At 35.0% G+C, this 21,254-nt stretch overlaps 1 protein-coding gene across 5 annotated transcripts in view; it reads left to right on the top strand.

Annotated features, from left to right (window-relative positions):
- Positions 1-21,254, top strand: part of arnt2 (aryl-hydrocarbon receptor nuclear translocator 2) — a 76,403-nt gene that overhangs the window by 12,587 nt on the left and 42,562 nt on the right. For 2 of the 5 annotated variants that reach the window (XM_079866518.1, XM_079866517.1), the window contains exons 3-8: positions 2,067-2,114; positions 3,567-3,611; positions 4,840-5,053; positions 5,682-5,895; positions 18,305-18,407; positions 20,889-20,954. In XM_079866518.1, the coding sequence (XP_079722644.1) occupies positions 2,067-2,114; positions 3,567-3,611; positions 4,840-5,053; positions 5,682-5,895; positions 18,305-18,407; positions 20,889-20,954 (690 nt within the window). Of the gene's footprint in view, positions 1-2,066; positions 2,341-3,566; positions 3,612-4,839; positions 5,054-5,681; positions 5,896-18,304; positions 18,408-20,888; positions 20,955-21,254 lie in introns of all 5 variants that reach the window. The other 3 variants (XM_079866519.1, XM_079866520.1, XM_079866521.1) reach the window with 2 other exon arrangements.

The following is a 21,254-nucleotide window of genomic DNA, read 5'->3' as shown; positions in this document are numbered from 1 at the left end:
TCTCTTTCTGACATTTCATACCTGTTGGGTTTACAATTTTTAAATGAAATTGACTATTAAAAGGATTGCTTGTGTGCGCTGGTGTTTATTCCAGTCTTTTAAAATAGTTGAATGAATGAATGCTCGCGAGGTGCCTGTAACAATGTTAAATAGGCTAGGCTATTTAATCAATAACGTACACAGCGTAGAGGAGAATGACAGTCAACTACTTTGAATATTATAGCATTTTGGGTATGAACATGTAAATAGTGAAAAGATTGACATTGAAAAATGACACAGAATGATTAAAATATTTAATCCAAATAAATAAATGTTCATGGTTCGTACTGATGTTATTCATCTGTTCTCATACACTTCAGCGTCGCGGTCACTAGTTAAGACGAACACTGATACGCTGTGGTGAAATAATGGCGTATTTTTATTTTATCACCCACTGCTTTCTCAGATCGGCTTGGGTTGGGTTGGATTAAAACTTCATGTTCCGATAAGTTTGGAAAATTCTGCACACAGTAAACATCAGAATATACCTTCTCCTGTCAATAATAATTGCCAAATTTTTAAATCTTATAGCGGACACTCATTTTAGGTGGCGTTTGTTCAACTCGTAAACATAACGATAAAGTAAACATAACCGGAAATAAGTGAGACGTACTATTTCCAAACGGAAGTGTGTCACGAAGCTCAGTGCAAGTGGTCCATTAACTGTAGAATAGCAGCACATGATAATTCATCTCAATAGGGAACAGTGGCATCTGTCTTGCTGGAGGCAGGACTACAGTTACCAGAATGCACCACAGCATGAATAAATCATGCAAACTACTACTCAGTTCTTTACTTATTAACTGTGTAGTATGTGCATCATTGTAGTAGTTTGGTTTTCATATTATAAAAATTACACACACACACACACACACACACACACACACACACACACACACACACACACACACACACATATAGCCTTTATTATGATAGGACAATGAAGTAGTTTTTGTCCACAAGGCTATGGCTTTGAATGTTTCTTTTTGCAAATTGGCCTACTATAAATGTAATAAAATTAAAATCTGATAAAAAGGGTTTTATATGTATGATATATGTATTCACACTTGTATATAAGTAAAAAAAAATATATAAATATGTTGATACATTATACAAGAATATGTATATATATACTTTATATATAATTTTTTTCTCATGCCTGGTAATTAATCAAAACAATTAATTTCAGAATAGCCAAATATGCCAATACCTGGCTCATTCACAAATAAAAGAGGAACTACTGTGGAAACTGATAGATACTGATTTCAAAAATAGAATTAAGATGTGCCCAATTTTTAGCCTATGAAACATCCATTTAAAATGAATACTCCTACACTGCAAACTGATGATGGTCGTGATCGTCCTTCTGCTTTTGAGTTCGGTGCACTTGAATATAGTCCACTAACATGATGTGGTTTTCATAGAAAACACCCTTGACCTGCCCACACAACAACATCAGACAGGTTTCGTTCTGAGATTGTGCTACTTTATAAAACCTCTCTCCTAGTTTATGACCATAAGCCTTGGTCAGATTAGATGCTATATTTAATTTATTACTAAAGAAAGTAAAAACACCTGCAAACTTCTGTCCCTCACAGCCTTGTTGTCATTCACATCAAAAATAAAGCAAAATATGGTTCCAGAACCTCCTGTTGTACTTTCTGAAATTGGACAACAAGGTATCTACAGTATGTTGATTGTATTTTATATAACTGACTGTAGAAGTTACTTGCTAGTGTAATAATCTGCTTTTTCGTTGTCGTTTTATGATCGGCTGCTGTTAGCCTATCTGTAATTGTTTGATTGCCTTTTCTGTTTTCTGTGTTTAGCCTCTCTGTTCTATTGTTAGATTTACTTTGTCTGTTTACTTTAAGTATATGAAGCAGTTTTTCTGTTGTATCATCACTTGCATATATTTTCTTTTATTGATTTAGATTTCTTTTTTCTTGTACTATGATGGATGTATACCACAAAATCAGCCCTGCTATGCAAAATTTATATACAAAATCATGTTTGTTTTTTTTTAGGATGGAATTTGATGACGAAGACGGAGAGGGACCCAGCAAATTTTCAAGGTAAACTTTTCACATGTTTGCAAGCTTTTTTCAGACAAACGAGTTAGTCCATGCGCCATGTCCTTTCTTTTATATTTTCTATTGTTTGACCATGTCTTTCAGCTGTGCCACAGAGTTTGTGCCATTTCAAGACATCTCTCATGTTTTGTTGCCCTCAACTTATGGTTTCCTTTCAGTTCATGTTCTTTTTAAAGGAGCTGTACCCATAGTTGCGCTGCGACTGACGGTAAAGATGCTTCACTGTTAGCTGTAGCATTAGAGTGGAGACACTGACTCCTACTGGAGATACAAAAAAAAACACTCCAGCTATTTCCACCTAGAGGAATGGTCTTACTAAAAAATAAATAAAATGCTGTCTTTATTTACTGAACTGTTACCATTATCTTCTTCCAAATCAATATGCAACTATTTAGTTTTTTGGTACAATTGAACAGAACATAACAATGCAGAAAAGTCATTCCCACATTTGCACTATATTTCTAGGATTGAAATGTATGTTGTCAATGACCAAGAACTTTGATTGACATCATCAAATCTCATAAAAAACAACAACAGCACACGTTTGGAACAACATGAGGGTGATATAAATGATGACATAATATTCATTTTTGAGTGAGCTATTCCGCTTAAACATTATAAGATGGCCATATATATTTGATATGTAGTCTTGGTTGTTTGAAATGTACTAGAAATGTGTCCCTTATTAAGTGGCATAGTTACAGACATTTTTTTTCTTAATCTCTTTCATTTTTCAAATTTCTTAAATGCAAAGGTGCCAAAATGTATTTTCTGCAGACTAGCTTTAATATTTTATGTAATGCAATGTAATTTTTGTATATGATGCAATACATATACATTTTAATTGTGACTGCAGCAGGGTTATTATAGTGTTAACTGAAATAAAATTACAAGCAGCATTTTTCATTTTCATTTAGTTTAACTTGATAACAAACTATAAAAAATAACAAAAAACCTAAATAAAAACTACTAGAAACTAAATGTATAAAAAAAAAATTGTAAAAATGACAAACAGATTTACTAAAACTTTAACTAGAATAAAAAAGGGAAAATACAAAAATAAAACTAATAGAGAAATGATATATATACACATTGTAATAGTCTCTCAATGATACTATAATAATACTTCTTGGAGACACTTTTTCAAAGCAATTTAGGCAAGATTAGTTTATATTCTGGGATACAGACACCTCAGATTGTTTAGTTTGTCTTTTTGTTTTGTTTTTCATTATCCAGTGATCTCAGTCCATTATTATATTACCATATTCACACACTATCTTTAAGTCAAGCCATTGAACATGAATAAATATGGTTCATAATCATTTCATTTTAGCCACAGTCATAAAACGTAAAAATTATGTGACATTTTAAGACATTTTCAGGCTCGTTTTTATTTTTTAATTTGAATCCTCTTCTCTTTTTTTCTCCCATCAGGTATGACGATGATCAAATTCCTGGTGATAAAGAGCGTTATGCCAGGTAGGGCTGTCTCGGGGAAGTTCCCTCAGGATAGCTTGAAATCAGGCCCCTGCTGCTGTCAGGACCAACCTCTTTCTCTCAACCTCAAGCGAGCAACTCTGTTTAGATCTAATCTTAAATGGATATTTAATTATCCTCTGCTGACACACTCTTCTGAAATTGTCACGTTACTTTGAGCCATTGCACTCTGTGGAGTAATACAATGTTCTGGCTTCCGAAGATTGGTTCGCATCTGTCAGCGTTCAGTTTATTACCGAAGTCTCAGCTAAATCACAAGAATGAAGTGAAAAAGTCTTATTATACACTCTGGCACTTTTTTAAAATGAATGTTTCGGGTGAAGAAGTGTTGCAGTAGATCAATCCAAGGAACTTTTATCGAAGTTTGACAAGAAAGCACAAGCCAAAAATGTTTATTTCTGTATATTGAAAGTAAAGAGTCCTGAACGCCTCCTTTACAATAATTCTTAATTATTCATTTATAAATCAAAGTTAACGATAAATGCATTTTAGTATGTGAGGGCAGCTGTAAGTAGGTGGCATTTAGTGAAATTTTACAATTGTAATATTGAAAATGAAAGAAGGATCTCAAAAATGCTGCACACACACACAAAAATGTTTTTATTTTTACTCTGTATAAAATATAAACCAAAGCTGTCTTTTAAAAAAACAAAAAAAATCCAGGCCGAAGTGAATTAATATGTATTTTTCAAATAAAAATTTAAAAATAGTGAATGTTTTATGTAGTAGTTCTGTTATATGTAGTATATAATTTTAAAAGAAAACATTTTAAATGTATAATTTATTTATATATATATATATATATATATATATGTATATATGTATAATTTATATATATATATATATATATATATATATATATATATATATATATATATATATATATATATATATATATATATATATATATATATATATATATTCTATTAACATTATGTATAACAAGAATAAATATATAAAATAATAAGTATTATAATATATATAGAAATGGTTAATGTTATATTTTAAAATCATATATTTATATAAGTGAATATTAAATATTATTTTTATTATTTATATATTAAAACAATTTTTAAAAACAAAATGTTGAAGTTTTGACATCCTTGATGGTAATTATCCAGTACCCATGGTCCAAATGTAGTTGTAAAAATGTGCTGTGCGTCTCTCATTACATGCTAATGATGGCAGTATTGTTCTTCTCTCCATCCAGAGAGAACCACAGTGAGATTGAGCGTCGCCGGCGTAATAAGATGACCCAGTACATCACAGAGCTGTCGGACATGGTGCCCACCTGCAGCGCTCTAGCGAGGAAACCAGACAAGCTCACCATCCTGCGCATGGCCGTCTCACACATGAAGTCCATGAGGGGAACGGGGAACACGTCAACCGACGGCGCTTACAAACCCTCTTTCCTGACTGAACAGGTGATGAATGATTTGTGTGAAACATTTGATAGACATCAGTGGATCTCAACTGATTTTGCTTTTAATAAAATAAAAACATTAGTATTTATTAACCCCTATTAAGCTTATTGTATCATATTTGGTACGTACATTTCTAAAGCTGCTAAATTTAAATAGACATGATCAAATTTGCTGAAAAAGCTATCATAATTTCATCTTTATTGCCATATAAATAACAATATATGTACTGAATTGCATATTTTTGCTCAGTTTGGGCCTCTGAATAAAACTGAGGCTTTTTTCCTCCTCGAGTATGAGCTCCATATTCTCACTTTATCATACTATATTAGCCATAAAAGCCTGATGTATCAAATATGATACTCCACAAAAAACACAAAAGCAAACTTTTGTTTTTAGATTTTGTCTATTCAATAAACTGTTACATTTAAAAAAGAAATAATTGAATTTTTCTGACTATTTTTATTTTATATGTCAGGCTGTACAGGGTTAATATTACCATGAACTGCATAGACTCAAATATATGCAAAATGTGCAACAAAACGCAAAGGAAAATTCAGGCATTATAGATACTCTAAATGTCTCTTGAAAGTCCTATAGATGTCATTTGAAACTCCATTTACTGTCACAGGAACTGAAGCACTTGATTCTGGAGGCGGCAGACGGCTTCTTGTTCGTGGTGGCGGCTGAGACGGGTCGTGTCATCTACGTGTCGGATTCTGTCACTCCTGTTCTGAACCATCCGCAGGCCGAGTGGTTTGGCAGCACACTCTATGAGCAGGTCCATCCAGATGACGTGGACAAACTGAGGGAACAGCTGAGCACATCTGAGAATTCAATGACAGGTGAGAGACAGACACTTATTACTGAAAGATACTTGGGAACAGGAAATTATTGGGCTTCTCTCGCTTCAGTGCCACAGCTCAACAAGTCCAGAGCACAAGCACTAACTGCTAGACAATGGCTACCATAAATGTCAAGCTTTAGTCATGGTGTCAGACTCAGCAGTTTGGAATTAGCTGATCCAACACATTTCCATCCCAGTCTGGTTGAATTCCTGGCAGTTCATATTTTTGGTGCCTAAAACCTATGTGTTGTCATTTGCAATTTACTACCTACTGTCTTTACTATAATTTTTTATCAATTCAGTGCATCCTTGCTGAAAAAAAAGTACACTTTTTTTTTTTCATTTTTTTTTTTCAGTCTTACTGACCACAACATTTTAAATGGTTGGTGTGTGTGCGGGCTAGGATTAGGGATAGAATATACAGTTTGTACAGTATAAAAATAATTATGTCTATGGAGAGTCCCCATAAAACATGGAAACTCAACGTGTGTGTGTGTGTTTTTCACATATACATACAGCCAGTAGTTTACTAGTCGTCTACTACTCATACTCTGTGTGTGTCATTATATATTGTTTTTATCTGCCTCAGATCAGTAAAAAGTGGCCATATTGTCACTTCAGGCCATAAGGAGATCATCAATATAAGTAACATAGTTGAGAATTCCTAGCGATGCTTGTGAGTTAAAGTAGCAACAAGACACATAAGGCTAGAAGTAAATTATGACCATTTTATTATTTTTGATGCAAGAAGCATTTTAAGTGAACATCAAAGATGTCCACTTATTCAGCAAGTGCTGAAAATGTCCTCTTTAATATTTCTCCGCAGGGAACATTCAGACGCCTCATTAGTATTTGAGGCGAGAGCGAGTTAGCGGTAACTTTAATAAATTGTGAGAGTTTCTAACAAACCGCTGCTTGTTTATGACAATTTGCATTCAAAGTTTGAGCAAACAGTTGAAAATCGAGCTAATGAACTTTGTATTAGAACATAATTGAAAAAGTTTGCTTTTCATTTTACAATTTTTTTGAAAATAAAACAAAAACAAGTGCTTACGTGATCAGAATCCTAAAATGAGTTTAGGGCCAAAGGATTCAGTGAACTTAAATGTATGAAAGGCATTCAAGACTAACAATGCTGAGGTGGATGATCGTATGCAGATGTTGTACTGTAATGTTCAAGTACAGATTATTCATTTAAACAAAATGGTTTGTTTGTGTAGAATTTGCTTTGCTTGAATCTCATCACAGAGGTCAGGACTTTGACTCTGGCAAACTCACTCTGTTAATGATAAATATCATAGTGAGGTTGCACGACCCATCTTTTTTTATTTATTTTTTGGTGAATTTAATCATAGACAGATGCTTAGACATTTTGCTGCCGGATTTACTGGCAGAATTACATATTCCCTCTCCGTTAAACACCATGCTTTGCAGTTCCAGTGAGGTTTTGGTGTTGGAATCCCCTGATTTATTTTCTGCAGATATAAAGCTTAGTTTGTCCTCCAGAAACTTTTGTTTTATTTGTGCATTGTTCATGCAAAATCATTGTTTCCATCACCGAATAAAACAACAAAATGGTCATTGTGACTGACCTTTTTTTAATCACAATTCTGAGGTTATATCTTACAATTCTGACTTTTTTTCTTGGAATTTAAACTCGCAACTGTGAGGGGAAAAAGTCAGATTTGTGAGATACCATGTCTCAATTACCTTTTTTAATTTTTTTTACTAAAGTCTTTCCATAAATGACTTTTTAGAAAGCAGTATATATTTTTTCTTCATTATAGAACCAGTGAAAGAAAATGTATCTTCAAGTTGAACATTTAATTGGCTTTGATTTAAAAATGTACTGTTTTTATTGGAGTGTCCAAATGATTGTTGTTATTAGATGAAGATTAGATTTTTTGGGCAGATGCATAAGTTTAGATATTTGTTTTTCTTTTTGTTTTTCTAGTTATATAATATCAAGAGAAAGCCACCCATCAGCATTCCCATTCATATTAATTGCAGTTGAAGACCTCTCTCATGCAGATTTATTCACAGGCAAAGAGGGTTTCTGTTTGGGCGGACCGCTCTCCTTGCTCTTTTTGTTGATTACAGAGGCTAGTGATTTCTCAAGACACCTTTTTCCATGATATCTGTTAGATAGATAGGGCATTTTCTCCATGGTAGTCTCCAAAATTGATTGTAGCAACTTTAATGCTAGTTATTTCCAAACTAAACTGTCTTTGTATATTATAGGAAGATCAACGGCTTCACCTCCGTGCAAAGACAGATACATGCTTATTGAATTAAGCACGTCCGCAAATACTCCAAGTTGAACTTGCCCACAGTAAATGTTTCTCCACTAGATGGCGCTACATACATACTGCAAACACAGCTTCTTTTCTTCTTTGTGGACACCCACGTTTTTTTTTATATAAACCACAAGATGAATTATTCTCCTCAGATACAGAAAAAAACATTTTTACTGTGGGAAATCTTTCCATCTCGTTGTCTTTGAAATGCGGATGAATATTTTGAGGGACTCATGTAATTTTAAACGCATAATCTGTGAGATATTCCTCTAAACATCAGATATGCAATGTCAAGGTTATTGTAGTGTTGCCTTTTTGGTTTTTATTTTTAATAGTATTTTCAGGTTTAAGATTCACAGTAGATTCTGAAATGGCTTTGTTAGTCTCAGTTCAGGTTTTATATAAAGGACACATTTATATTTTAATTTTTTTTTAAGTTGTATGCATTGGAAGACAGTTATCCTAAGCGACTTACATTACATTCAAGGTGTGCATTTCATCAGTTCAGGCATTACCTCATTGTATATTTTTTCTATTATATTTATTTTAGTTTCAGTGTATATATATATATATATATATATATATATATATATATATATATATAATAAAGAAATATGTAGAAATAGAAATAGGAAATATTTGTAGAGATCAAATAATGAGTCAAAATCGAGGCTGAAATTGTTTTCCATTAGTTCATTGGAAATGGATCATCAAGTTGAGTGCATTGAATTGTGGGAAACAGTTTTCTCCCCAGATAGTGCTTTGTTGTACTCCAAATTTTGTATAGTTCATCCAGGTGTTCCATTCATACAGAAAATTAGCAAACTGCACACATAATAACTGCAGAAACTGTATGTTTCAAACATAGTTTTACATAAAAGATTTAGTTTTTAGTTTTAGTATATGATAATTGCCCTGAAACTTTGACCTCCTGAAGCATGTAATGACTTTATAATTTAATTATAGTGATAGTTGGAATGATCCAGTGTGGTCTCGGTCTCTCACAGCTCTTTTGTCGTTCTTGTCTGATTTTCCCTTTATTAAAAAGTTTCAGTGAGCCGTATGATAATATCCACCTAAGTAATAAAATGTCTCTACAGTCAGACAAGGTGCGAGCAGGGCATTGTCACAGTTCATTATGCCAACCAGTCGTGAGATGATGATTATTTTGAGAGGACCAGTCGTTGATGTGGCTCGGACCACATTTAAATAAGACTCGGGGTCAAAGTGTCTGCTGTTACTCACCACAGTAATATGAGTGATGTCAGAACTCAGGGGATTCACTTTAAATGCAAAGAGGCATCTCTATTCATCTCTGTATGATTTAGTTGTGTAATTGTATTCAGCACATCTAGCTTCCTGTGGTTTGGATGTGACATGAAACACACCAATGTGTTTGTCTGTAATATTAAAATGATCATGTTCCCGGTGCCTATTTAGTGGGAGCCAATAATCTGAGACCACGTTGGAAAACTGAGATTTCTTTCATTTTAATATGTAAATGTAACACTTTTAAAAATGTTCTTGACAGAAGTCTCTAATGCTCACCAGAGCTGCATTTGTTTGATCGAAAATAGTTATTAACAGTAATATTATTATTAACGGTAATATTGTGAAACATTATTACAATTTAAAATGCCTGTTTTCTAATTTAATTCATGTAATCTATTCCTGTGATGCAAAGCTACATTTTTAGCATCGTTACTTCAATCTTCAGTGTCACATGATCCTTCAGAAATCATTCTAATATGCTGATTTGCTGCTCAAGAAACATTTCTTATTATTATCAGTGTTGAAAACAGTTGTGCTGCTTCATATATTTGTGGAAAGTGTTTGATGGATAGAAAGAGCAGCATTTATTTGAATTAGAAATCTTTTCTAACATTACAAATGTCTTTACTGTCACTTTTAATCAACTTAACCCTTTAGGCGCCAGAGGTTTTTTCCTAAAACGTTCGATTTTGACATCTTAATTTCAAAAGGCTATATCTTAAAAGTGATAAAAGATAGAGACTTTCTGTAAATTAGAGAAATATTAAGGATGACCCAAAGTTTATGTAGGGATTACCTTTTCCCATCTAATTTGCATATTATGACGTCATATGGTGGCGGCCATCTTGGATTATAGAATTTGTATGGTTTTTGTTGATGTTTATTTGTTTTTTTGTTTTGTTTTTTTAGCTGACAAAGACGCACACATCACAAGGACATGAACACACAAAAAAGAACACATATTGTACACTACTAAATGGTCAGGGAAATGGATAGTAAATCAACAGTGTAATAAATGGCAGACAAAAACAATTGTTGCAGGGCTTTTGCTGTAGAGATAATGACTCCCTATTCATCCAGGTGACATTTCTTGTAGTGTTTCATGGTGTGGTCTTGCGATAGACTATGCATAATAGCCCCTCTGCCCCGTGTCACATCGCCTCTTCTCCTGCTACGAGCAGCAGCGCGCGCGGGCGCGGCCAGATCTGCCTCGCGCGCGCGCCGAATGTGCACAGCTCGGACTACTGTCATTGTCATTGCGACTCCCCACCCTGCCTCCACGTTGCCCCCTAACTGCCCTATGAATACTTCGACCTCGTCTAACATACCCAGTGGCATTAGACAAAGTCTCCACCACAATACTGTCGCCGCGATTGCGGAGAGGCACACGGTCACGGCTAGCGCGGTAAAAATCTCCCGCGGCCGCCTCGTTCCCCACAACACTAACACGCCTGCTAACTTCGCGATGAACACTCCGACCCCAGGAAACATTGTTCCCTCCACTGACATTGGGCAAAGGACCATCTAACGTTATATTGGGCAAAGGATTCACCGTTTGTGCTTGGTGTAGGGCTATACTTTCACTTTCAGAATCACCGTCATTTTCTGAAGGCAGATAACGTTATTCCCCTTCAGAATCAGGGTCCGCGAATAGAAGACACAACACTTCATTGCGGGTAAGCTTTATTGATGCCATTAGATAATAATAATAATAATAATCTAATGCAAATACTCGCTGATGTTGACAATATTGCTCTGATAAAATGGCTCACTCGCACACTAGCTCCGCTTTTGTTCGCACTGATTCAATGCGCTCTAGCTCGAAGATTTTGTATAGAAGCATGACTTTTTTTTGAGTCGGGGATGAAGTATGACATGTCTGCCAACTAGTGGAGGGGAGGTTGAACGAAATTTGACACCCTATTTGACAAAATCGGCCGTTTTATTCAGTGCCGCATCTTGTCGAGTAAACTCGACCGTGGCGCCCAGAGGGTTAATGCATCCTTGCTGAATAAAAGTATTAAAGGCATAGTTCACCCAAAGATCATCATTTACTCACCCCTATGTTGTTCTAAACCTGTATGATTTCTTATGTTTCTTTCTTCTGTTGAAAACAAAAGAAGATATTTTGAAGAATGTTGGTAACCAGACAGTTGACGGTAGCCATTGACTTCCAGTACTATTTTTGTTTTTGTTTTTTTGTCCTACTATTGAAGTCAATGGCTTCTGTCAACTGTCTGGTTACCAACATTCTTCAAAATATCTTCTTTTTAGTTCAACAGAAGAAAGAAACTCCTATATATATATATATATATATATATAGCCCCCAAACCTTTGAATGGTAATTTGAAAGGAATATTTGTGTCATTTTTGTTGGTGATCTCAGACGTTTGGACGCCACTATACATCATGTACAAATGTGTACATCTCCAGAAAAGGGTTGTAAGGAATTTCCTTTCCCATCAAAGAAACTCCGTTTCCAAAGGAATTCCGTTCTTGTAGTAGGTCCAGATAAAATATTGCGGTTAAAATATGGCTCTCTTGATGAGGTTTTGATAACCTCATATGTTTTAGTGATAAAGTGATCAAATGAAGCGGCCAAGGGAGATATTTTCCACGTCTCCTCAAACTATGCTCCACTAATGTGTTCTCTGTGCTGGAATGTAAGGGTTGGCTCTGCATACATAATTGATTAAGAGTGATTTGGGCTGCTCTGTTTGTGTGCGTGTTGTGTGCGTGTATGTGTGTGTGTTTTTTCCCCCTGAAGTGGGAAATGATGGCTGGAGACATCAGTGAGATCTTGCACACCATCCATCAGACCACACAACACACCTGTGTGAAACTACACAATCTGTTCTTGTCTCATATACATATTCATATATACATGGAAAGCTTTACATGAAGCCTGCATATGTATTGCATCAAAATACTATTCTTTATGCATTGTGATTTTTATATACAACACATTATATGTTTCATAATCACTGTTAAAATGCATTATAACTAGGGATGTCCCGATCAGGTTTTTTTGCCCTCGAGTCCGAGTCCGAGTCATTTGATTTTGAGTATCTGCCGATACCGAGTCCCGATCCGATACTTAATACATAAAAAAAGAATAAAGAAGAGCGAAAAAACAGATCCAGGATGTTCCTTATTTTTTATTTAATTCACCTTATTTTAACATTCAACAACTCTGTTAACAAACAGAGCACTTCTGTGAGGTAGCTTGAACAATCAAGTAATACATAAATTCTTCACTTTTGGACTTTAGTGCAACAGTAAATATAAAAAAAAGTCTAATATATAAACAAATAGCACCTCAACTTAAAATACCCGGCAGGCATGTAAACAAATAAAAAATAAAAGTGCTACAGTGTTTGCAAAGCCAGTTATGTGCTTTTAGGAACTGCACTCCTAACTCTTACGCCGGTTTCACACTGCACTGTTAGCAGAGCGTGCAGTGCGTATTTTTTTCGCCGCCCATGTTACCAGATTAAACCAGGCTTGAGCATTCACACCGCGCGCAGAGGCGGCGCGGCAGTGCGTAGCAGAGCAGAGCAGGAGTGCCGCGATCGTTTCGGCGCCGAGTCTATTTTTGCTGCGCCGCTTTTGCTGAATTAAAGTGACAATACATTGATCATGGCCAAAATACACCGCAGTTTTATCCAAAAAGTGCATTGATGATATCTATTGTGTTTTAAACAGTCAATCAAATGACCAACAGCAATTTAAAAAGAAAACAAATGTCCAAAATCAAACTTGTTGCCATAACAATAAAATCAAAGATGAAACAAAAGTTATATAAATGAAATTATTAATAAAATAAGCTTCTTGACAAGTCTTTTCTCTTAAATGTATTTGAAAACGAAAAAAAGCAATGCCAACTTATCCATTATGGAGTACTCTGTCTGTACACAACCCGCGGTTCAGCCGCGCGTGTCAAACGCTGCCAGTGTGAAAGCAAAACGCACGTGTCCTGCTCCTGCTCACCACACTGCTCCTGCGCTGCTTACTAACGCGTGCAATGTGAAACCGGCGTAACTCTGTGCCACCGCATAAATATTGATGTGTTAAAAAATAATGAGAATATATATATATCCGAGTCCTGATCGGGAGGTAACGTCCGATTCCGATCGAGTCTGAAAACACGTGATCGGGCCCGATTTCCGATCATGTGATCGGATCGGGACATCCCTAATTATAACCCATTAATGGTTATGCTTTTAAAGAGTGTTCTGAATTGCAAAACATAATATAATATAAATAACGCATGAGACATCAGATTAAGTGTTGATCTTAATGCATTATACTATTTAAAGCTGTAACTATTAATGCAAAAGTATTACTATGTTTCACTGGCACATAAAACTGATCCTAATGTGTATTATAAAGCATAATGAATGGCCCACGGAAGGCATTTCTGCCATTTAGAGCCATTTTTACATAACATTAGTTATGCACATAATGCCATGACTCACAAATTCTGTTGAACTATCAGAATTTTTACAATGCAATTCATCTTCATGGTGACAAAATGAAATATTTTCTCATCAATTATTAAAGCGAGCATTGCGACATGCAAAGAATGCTCAAATTTGTTTTTGTTGCCTGTAGCCTACGTATCTAACCTGTTTACAAGTTTTGTGAGCTATGAGCTGTAACATGGCATGAAAACGAATGACTAATCTTAAGACAATAACTGCAAATATATGAGAAAGGGGCTGATTTGAATAATAATAATATGTGTATTATTGTTTGTAAAGCATGGTGCAAGCGTTTGCCAACATCACAGTGTTGATTCCCAGGAAATGCATGGATTGATGGAATGATGGTTGAATATAAATGAAAGAATAACAGAATACAGCTTCCCTAAAGGTTACAGATTCAAGCAACATCCCGACCTGAAATTCTCTGTGGAAATGAAATACGATTGCCAAATTTAAAAAACATCTCAGAGTGCCTTCAAATGCAACAGGACTTAAACTCAAAAGAACATTCTTTAGCCGATGACTAAACTGACCCATTTTTCCTCAGTTTATTTTTATAAACATACTTTGCTGATGAAGATAACGTTCTCAATATCTGCTTAAATTTCCATTCGGATACATCCTTGAAGGACAGCTATTATTTCTCTGGCAACACTATTTGTTTGTCCTTCCATCTACGACAGGCTTGTCGACGGCGACTGCCGCCTAAATATTTAGCTTGGCTGTGGTTGGTGGCCTGGGATATTTGCCATTTTTTGTTGCTTTGTTCAGTTTTAGAATAATAATGATACACTTGCCCACAGAGGAGAAACAATGGAGTCTGTGTGGCAAAAATGGGATATATATGTGCGCGCCGGCCCTTTATGCATTCTGTAATGCTAATGAAACGGGCTTTTGCCCAGATTCCACATTGTGCCTTTTTTCTTCTCAGAGGATTTGGGGATTTTGCTTGGAAGTCCTTGTGGTTCTGGGACCGATCTGGGAGTTCTGGCTAACATTTCCTCGTTCCTCCAAGTGTTGTCCTTAGATCCCCTTCAGGTGGTCACGGAGTTGAAGTTGGAGGAGTCATGCTCGTCAGGAGGTGATGTTCCCATGCCTGCTGTTGGAGTCCTTCAAAGATCAACCAAAGATCTCCGTTGTAGAAGCGTCCAGGGAACCTGCTCCAAAGCAAACGCCACCTGCTGAGCTCTGCTTTGGGAAGCAGGAGGCTGAGGAACGGTCATCCAAACACACGCCGGTCTTCAAAACAGCAAATCACCATGCATATATGACTAGCACTTACTCATACCAGTGCAAACAAGAAGATTGATTGAGATGCGATCAAAGAGAATTACTGTAAAACCGGTCAATGGCTTTTATGAGGTCATGGCTTGAATAAGTTATTTTTTACCAGGTTGTGGGTGCAGCCATTTGTAACTTGAATGTGGCTTCTGGTGTCATTCTCTTCCAGTTATTTTACCTGTACAAAACTGTACCTGTACTTACATTTTACAATGTTGTGTTCATATTCTGGGCTCATCTGCTTGGCTGTATCAACCTTATTTTGCAATGCAGAAGTAAGCTATTTTCAGTGAATGTGCGAGACTTTCGATTCATTAGCCGCTATTTACCTAGAAGAATATCAAAGTGCAGTAAACGGTAAAACTATTTGCACTACAAACTATTGTGTTTTGCAATTACGACAATATTTGAAGTGTGTGAGCCTTTTACCTAAGACAAATTTTTATCACTAGCTGATAGACTAAGTTTTTTGAATCTTTGAATCTTGAATCTTGAATACCTGTTTTCAATATTAAGCTGCATAATAGACTTTTTGTACAGCTAAAATAACTGGAAGCAGATGAGAATGGAAGCTAGACACGTTAAAAATGGCCACACCCAGTCTTAAAGTAAAAATAAGGTGAAAATACACATGGTGCCTTGATGTTTCGTTACTTTCCCTGTGTTATCTTGAAGCATTCGCACTTTATCACAATTTCTTGTCATCCTACATCGCACAAAATCCCATTTTGACCACTAGAAGTTGTCAAAGTCAAAAAAAGTTTAACGTTGGGGAGGCTGAGAGGTCAGAGTTATTGTGGAGGTGAATGTGGAAAAATTCCTGTCTAATTTGACATCACTAAACTGTTATTATATTGGCCTTGAAAAACCTTTTAGCTTTTGAAATATTTTTTGCCTTGTTGAAAGGCTGATATTACAGCATGTCTGACCTATTCTTTGTTATTGGGTTGTTGGTAGCAGCGTGCGGCTGTACTCAGGGCAGTGGGTCGCCATCTGGATGATTTACGACCATAGTCCAGCTTCGTTTATCATCTCCATCTGGTTTTTCACCCAATTGTTTGTACAACAACAACTACCAAGGGCCTCTTTCTTGATGTTCTTGAACTTATTGAGTGGTTGTGTTGTTATCCGTCTTGGAGAAGAGTATTAATAGCTTTTAAATGCTTCCAACGTTCTTGGCGTCTGTCCTTCAGACTGGAAAGACTTCCCGACAATTAGATCTGCTCCTGAGGGCTTTCGCAGCTGTCACTGGATCAGTTCGGAGACCGCTTCTCCTCCGCTGAAAGGCATGTCAGCTAATTTGTTTATGGAAATAACTTCAGGCTTCACTAATCCTGAGCTTTTGTCCTATAGGCTAGGTATCAGCATTCCGAGAAGTATAGCTCACACTTTGAGTATTGTTGTGGGTGTTTTGCTAAGCCAATAAAATTTTTTGGCTGCTTTGGATTGTTTTCCTCCCTTATTCTAGCTGTGCTGGATGGGGAAAAACAACTTTAAAATTGTTGTGATTTGATTATTTTAGCCAGTCTTCTGTGCCGTATAATCGAGCAGATGATGTAGCAGTGAACGAGATGGTCATAACATTTACTGTGCATCTGTGGGTGTTTGTGGCACATTTGTTGTTTGTTATGGGGTGCATCAAGATTGAAAGGCCCCTGAAATGCACTTCTGTAAACTGTTACTGCGGTATCTTAGAAACGTATTTTGTAACTTGAGGCCATCATGGTAATGATTTAAACTAAGAATGTGTACGAGTAGTCAAGTAAAAACTCAGTTCAAGTAACACAAAAAGCTTTTCCTTTGTTTCCTACGGCAGGCAAATACACAAAATATAGCCCAGCTAAATCGCTCACAAAAATCGTATCTTTAACGCTAAATGTGCTTTGTGGCATTGTGGATGCATGATGTTGAAGTGATACGAGTTGATAGCAGGTGCATCCAGTGATGAAGGCGTATCAGCCGCAACACGTTGGTGTGTGGATATAGTTAAATGTTTTAAAAAATGTTATAGCCGTGAATAAATAAAGGCTTTTTATTTTTTACAAGTTCCCGAGTGCCTTGGCCTTGTATGATTTTTGCAGGTTGTGTTGCAATATTTTGATTTGTATATGTGGTCCTTGATATAATCATGTATCCCAATGGATGATGATACACCTTAATGGTTGAAAGAACTTGTGTGTGAAACCAAAAATGTGGTAACCTTTTTACACGTGCATAAACCTAGTGGCTAATTTTCAAAATAATCTAATTTTCAGTACTCCTGGAGTGTATTTTATTCTTTAGTGGTATGAATTATTATTATTTTTTGTTAAGATACTCACCAAGGCTGCATTTATTTGATGAAAAAATGCAGCAATAAACTATAATATAATATGAAATGTTTTCAAATAAATGTTTTCTATTTAAATATATTTTTAAATGTAATTTATTCCTGTGAGACAAAGCTGAGTTTTCAGCAGCCATTACTCCAGTTTTCAGTGTCATGTGATTTGCTGCTCAAGAAACATTTCTTCTTATTATTAATACTGAAAACAGTTGTGCTGCCTACTGTTTTTGTGGAAACCGTAATACACTACCATTAAAAATTTTGGTTAAGTAAAATAAGAAAGAAAGAAAGAAAAAAATGAACACTTTCATTCAGCAAGGATGCATTAAATTGATCAAAAGTGACAGTAAAGACATTTATAATGTTACAAAAGACTTCTATTTCAAATAAATGCTGTTCATTTCTATTCATCAAAGAATCCTGACAACAAAATATATCATGGTTTTATAATATTAAGCACAGTCTAAAATATAAACTTTTGAACATTTGATAATAATTAAAAATAATATACCAAACTTTTGACAAGTAGTGTATATAAATATTTGAGTTATCTTATTGGCGATGTAACATTTGTAAATAAAACATTAAAATTTTCAGGTAATTCAAGTGATTTTTTTTTTTTTTTAGAGTACTGTACCACAAAATATGCCATTTGAAATGACCATTCCTATTTTAATCTATTTCGTGTTTTCTCTTTTTTGTGTGTGTGTGTATGTGTGTTTATACATTTGAATGCATATCCAGGGCGTATTCTGGACCTAAAGACGGGGACGGTGAAGAAGGAAGGACAGCAGTCCTCTATGAGAATGTGTATGGGATCCAGACGTTCCTTCATCTGCAGAATGAGGTACAGTTACAGTCTCAATGAGCTCACAGATCTCATAATCACACGGGGTGGTATGGTGTCATCGTTAAAGTCAGCATGACTTCAAGGAAGGTGCGATAGTCTTTTCTTCCCAATTTGATGATTATCTCAGTGAAACGACTTCTCGAACAAGAAAAAATGTTGGGTGGGACTTGATTTTGTCCATGGGGAATTGATTGGATGGTTGTGGTTTGCTATTGGTTGATCTCAGTGACAGGTTGTCCCGCCCTCACGCCAGTAAACACATCATCAGAGAAGAGAAGAGATGTCACTGCAAGAGGGAGGGGAAGTTATTTTGATAAAAAATTACAAGGCATGTGGGAAAAAAAAAAAAACGGATAAATTATTTATAATAAATACTGCAATATTCCATAAATATAAGGATTGTCAGTTTTAATTTCATGGTGACTTTAAGAATCAGGACTGGTTATGGAAGAGTTCACTCTTCTCAAGAAACAGTGTGCCCTTTTTTTCTTTTTTAGTTATTCAGATACCTTTTAGAACTTTTATCAGGTTGGACTATTTCTTGTGGTGTGCCCTTAACATTTATATCACTGCTTATAAATAAATCCACACATATGTTTATTTCGGCGTGAAATTACTCTCTACTCGAACAAAAATGTTGTGGAATCACTATTATCAATCTGCACAACATTAATAGACTGTCTGCATGTTTCCCTTGTAAAATGCTCTTCAATTATGTTTTGTGTTGATCCTTTATGAAGTATTTCCCTGTTTATCCAAGTGTTGTTTGTTCATCTGTTATTCTGATCATGACAATATAATTTTGCTGTTACAATTTAAAACCTGCATGACTTTCAAGACAACAAAATGCATTCATAATAGGATTTTTTAGCAATGAGGCAAACAGGAACCAAGACTGCTGTTGTTACTGAACATTCCTGTCCTTCCCGCATTATGTTTAAAAGGTGTTTTCAATCATAAGGTTGTTTTGAAACTGTCTATGTTTAACAACAGATGGAAACATGCATTTCCTGAATTTGTTTCAAATGTCCTTGCTAGTTCAAGATAAAAACCATGACAAGCAAATTACGACATAACGTATGATTAAGCCTCATATGTCTTTGTGCTACATTCAGCACATAAATATGAGTTGGTAACATCAAGAATGTGTTCGTGTTTAATGTTTTCTATTTGTGGCCGTCTTATAAATTGAAACTGCATGTTAGCAGATGAGCACATTGGTCAAGTGTGTGTAAAAACATGATCGTCATTCTTAAAAGTTTTTATGCAATAGTTTATCCGAGAACTATTAGACATCACGACTCCACTCGGAAGGACATTTACTTTCTTGTTGTGATCGAAAAATGTATGTGCTGTTTATTTGCATACCTTGCATTCATGAACACTTGACAAACTATTTGACAAAGACCTGAGGGACAACAGACTTTGTCATGCCAGGTCTAATGGAAATGATTGTGGAGGATAAACAGCTCAAGTTAAAACAGATGTGAACTATTTTCCCCTTCAACAGTGTCAAGAGATCTCAGGTCACTCGTATTGTCTTTACTAGCTGGATTCACGAGATAACAGGAGATAGATATAGTCCTAATAGACGTGTATGGTAATTAGAATATTAGATTTATTGGTAATGCTTTACAGTAAGGGTTCATTTGTTAACATTAGTCAACTACATTAGTAAACATGAACTAAGAATAAACAAAATTTTTATAGCATTTATTACATTAGTTAATGTTAATCTCAACATTTACTACTACATTTTATGTATCTGTTAACATTAGTTACTGTGAACTACAGTATGTTTTTTTTATAAACAAACATTAAAAAAGGTTATTAAATGCTGTAAAAAATATATTGCTCATTGTTAAAACTAATTTAACAAATGAGACCTTATTGTAAAGTACCAATATATTATATTATATCTAAAAAAAAATCTATATTATAGTCCTAATAATGAACTGGGTTGTAAAAATCACATAAACATTTTTGCCTTTGCCTTTCTTTTTAAATGTGTTAAATTACTTTCTGGTTAATGCAAACTCTGAGTACATATTATTTAATCTGAATCTTTACTGATTGTCACATTTGAATTTTATAATTTATCTTTTTTATTTTTTTATTAACATACAACAAATGTTAAAATCTTTTTTTAATTATAAGTGATAATTTGTGCCATAGTGTATCATAATCATGTTGAGGTTTCAGAACTTTAAAGTTTAACAAAATATAATTATCTGTCTAATTATCTGTCTAATTTGTTAAATTTATTTGCAGTTTTTCAGTTTTTCTCTGAGTACATATTATTTAAATGAATCTTCTTTGCTGATAGTACCACACTTTGATTTTTTTTATATATATATTTCTTTTGCATAAAAGCTTATAATTAAGTTGAGGTTTCCAAACTTTAATGTTTATCAAAAATGTATTTGTGTTCTTTTTCATTTATGATGAGAAATTAACTGTTTTTAAATGTTTCTCTAGGTGTGGCAGTGCACCATTGGATCATATATCACTGAATCGGTTGTCTAGCATGAGAAAGAGATACAGGTATGAATCTCTCTTTTTCCAATGGAGTTTTCAAATCTTAAATTTGCACCCAATTCTGCAGTTATTCAACCCTACTGTATTAACCAACATCCTCTAATTCAAAATAGAACTCATGCAGTAGTACTTAGCATTACAAATTCAATTGTTATGTTTGGCCTTACTCTTATTTGTTTGTTTGTTTATTAGGAACAATGCATGTTAATGAACATCAATATAAAATACAAAATGTAAATATACCAGATTACAACAACATTGCTAATTTACATCCATAGTCCCAGGCAGGTAGGGCTTGCACAGACA

The sequence above is a fragment of the Squalius cephalus genome, assembly GCF_949319135.1.
Source record: "Squalius cephalus genome assembly, chromosome: 3".
Lineage (NCBI taxonomy): Eukaryota > Metazoa > Chordata > Actinopteri > Cypriniformes > Leuciscidae > Squalius > Squalius cephalus.
Note: the sequence above shows the minus strand (reverse complement) of the source record. Positions and strands in the feature narration are given on the sequence as shown.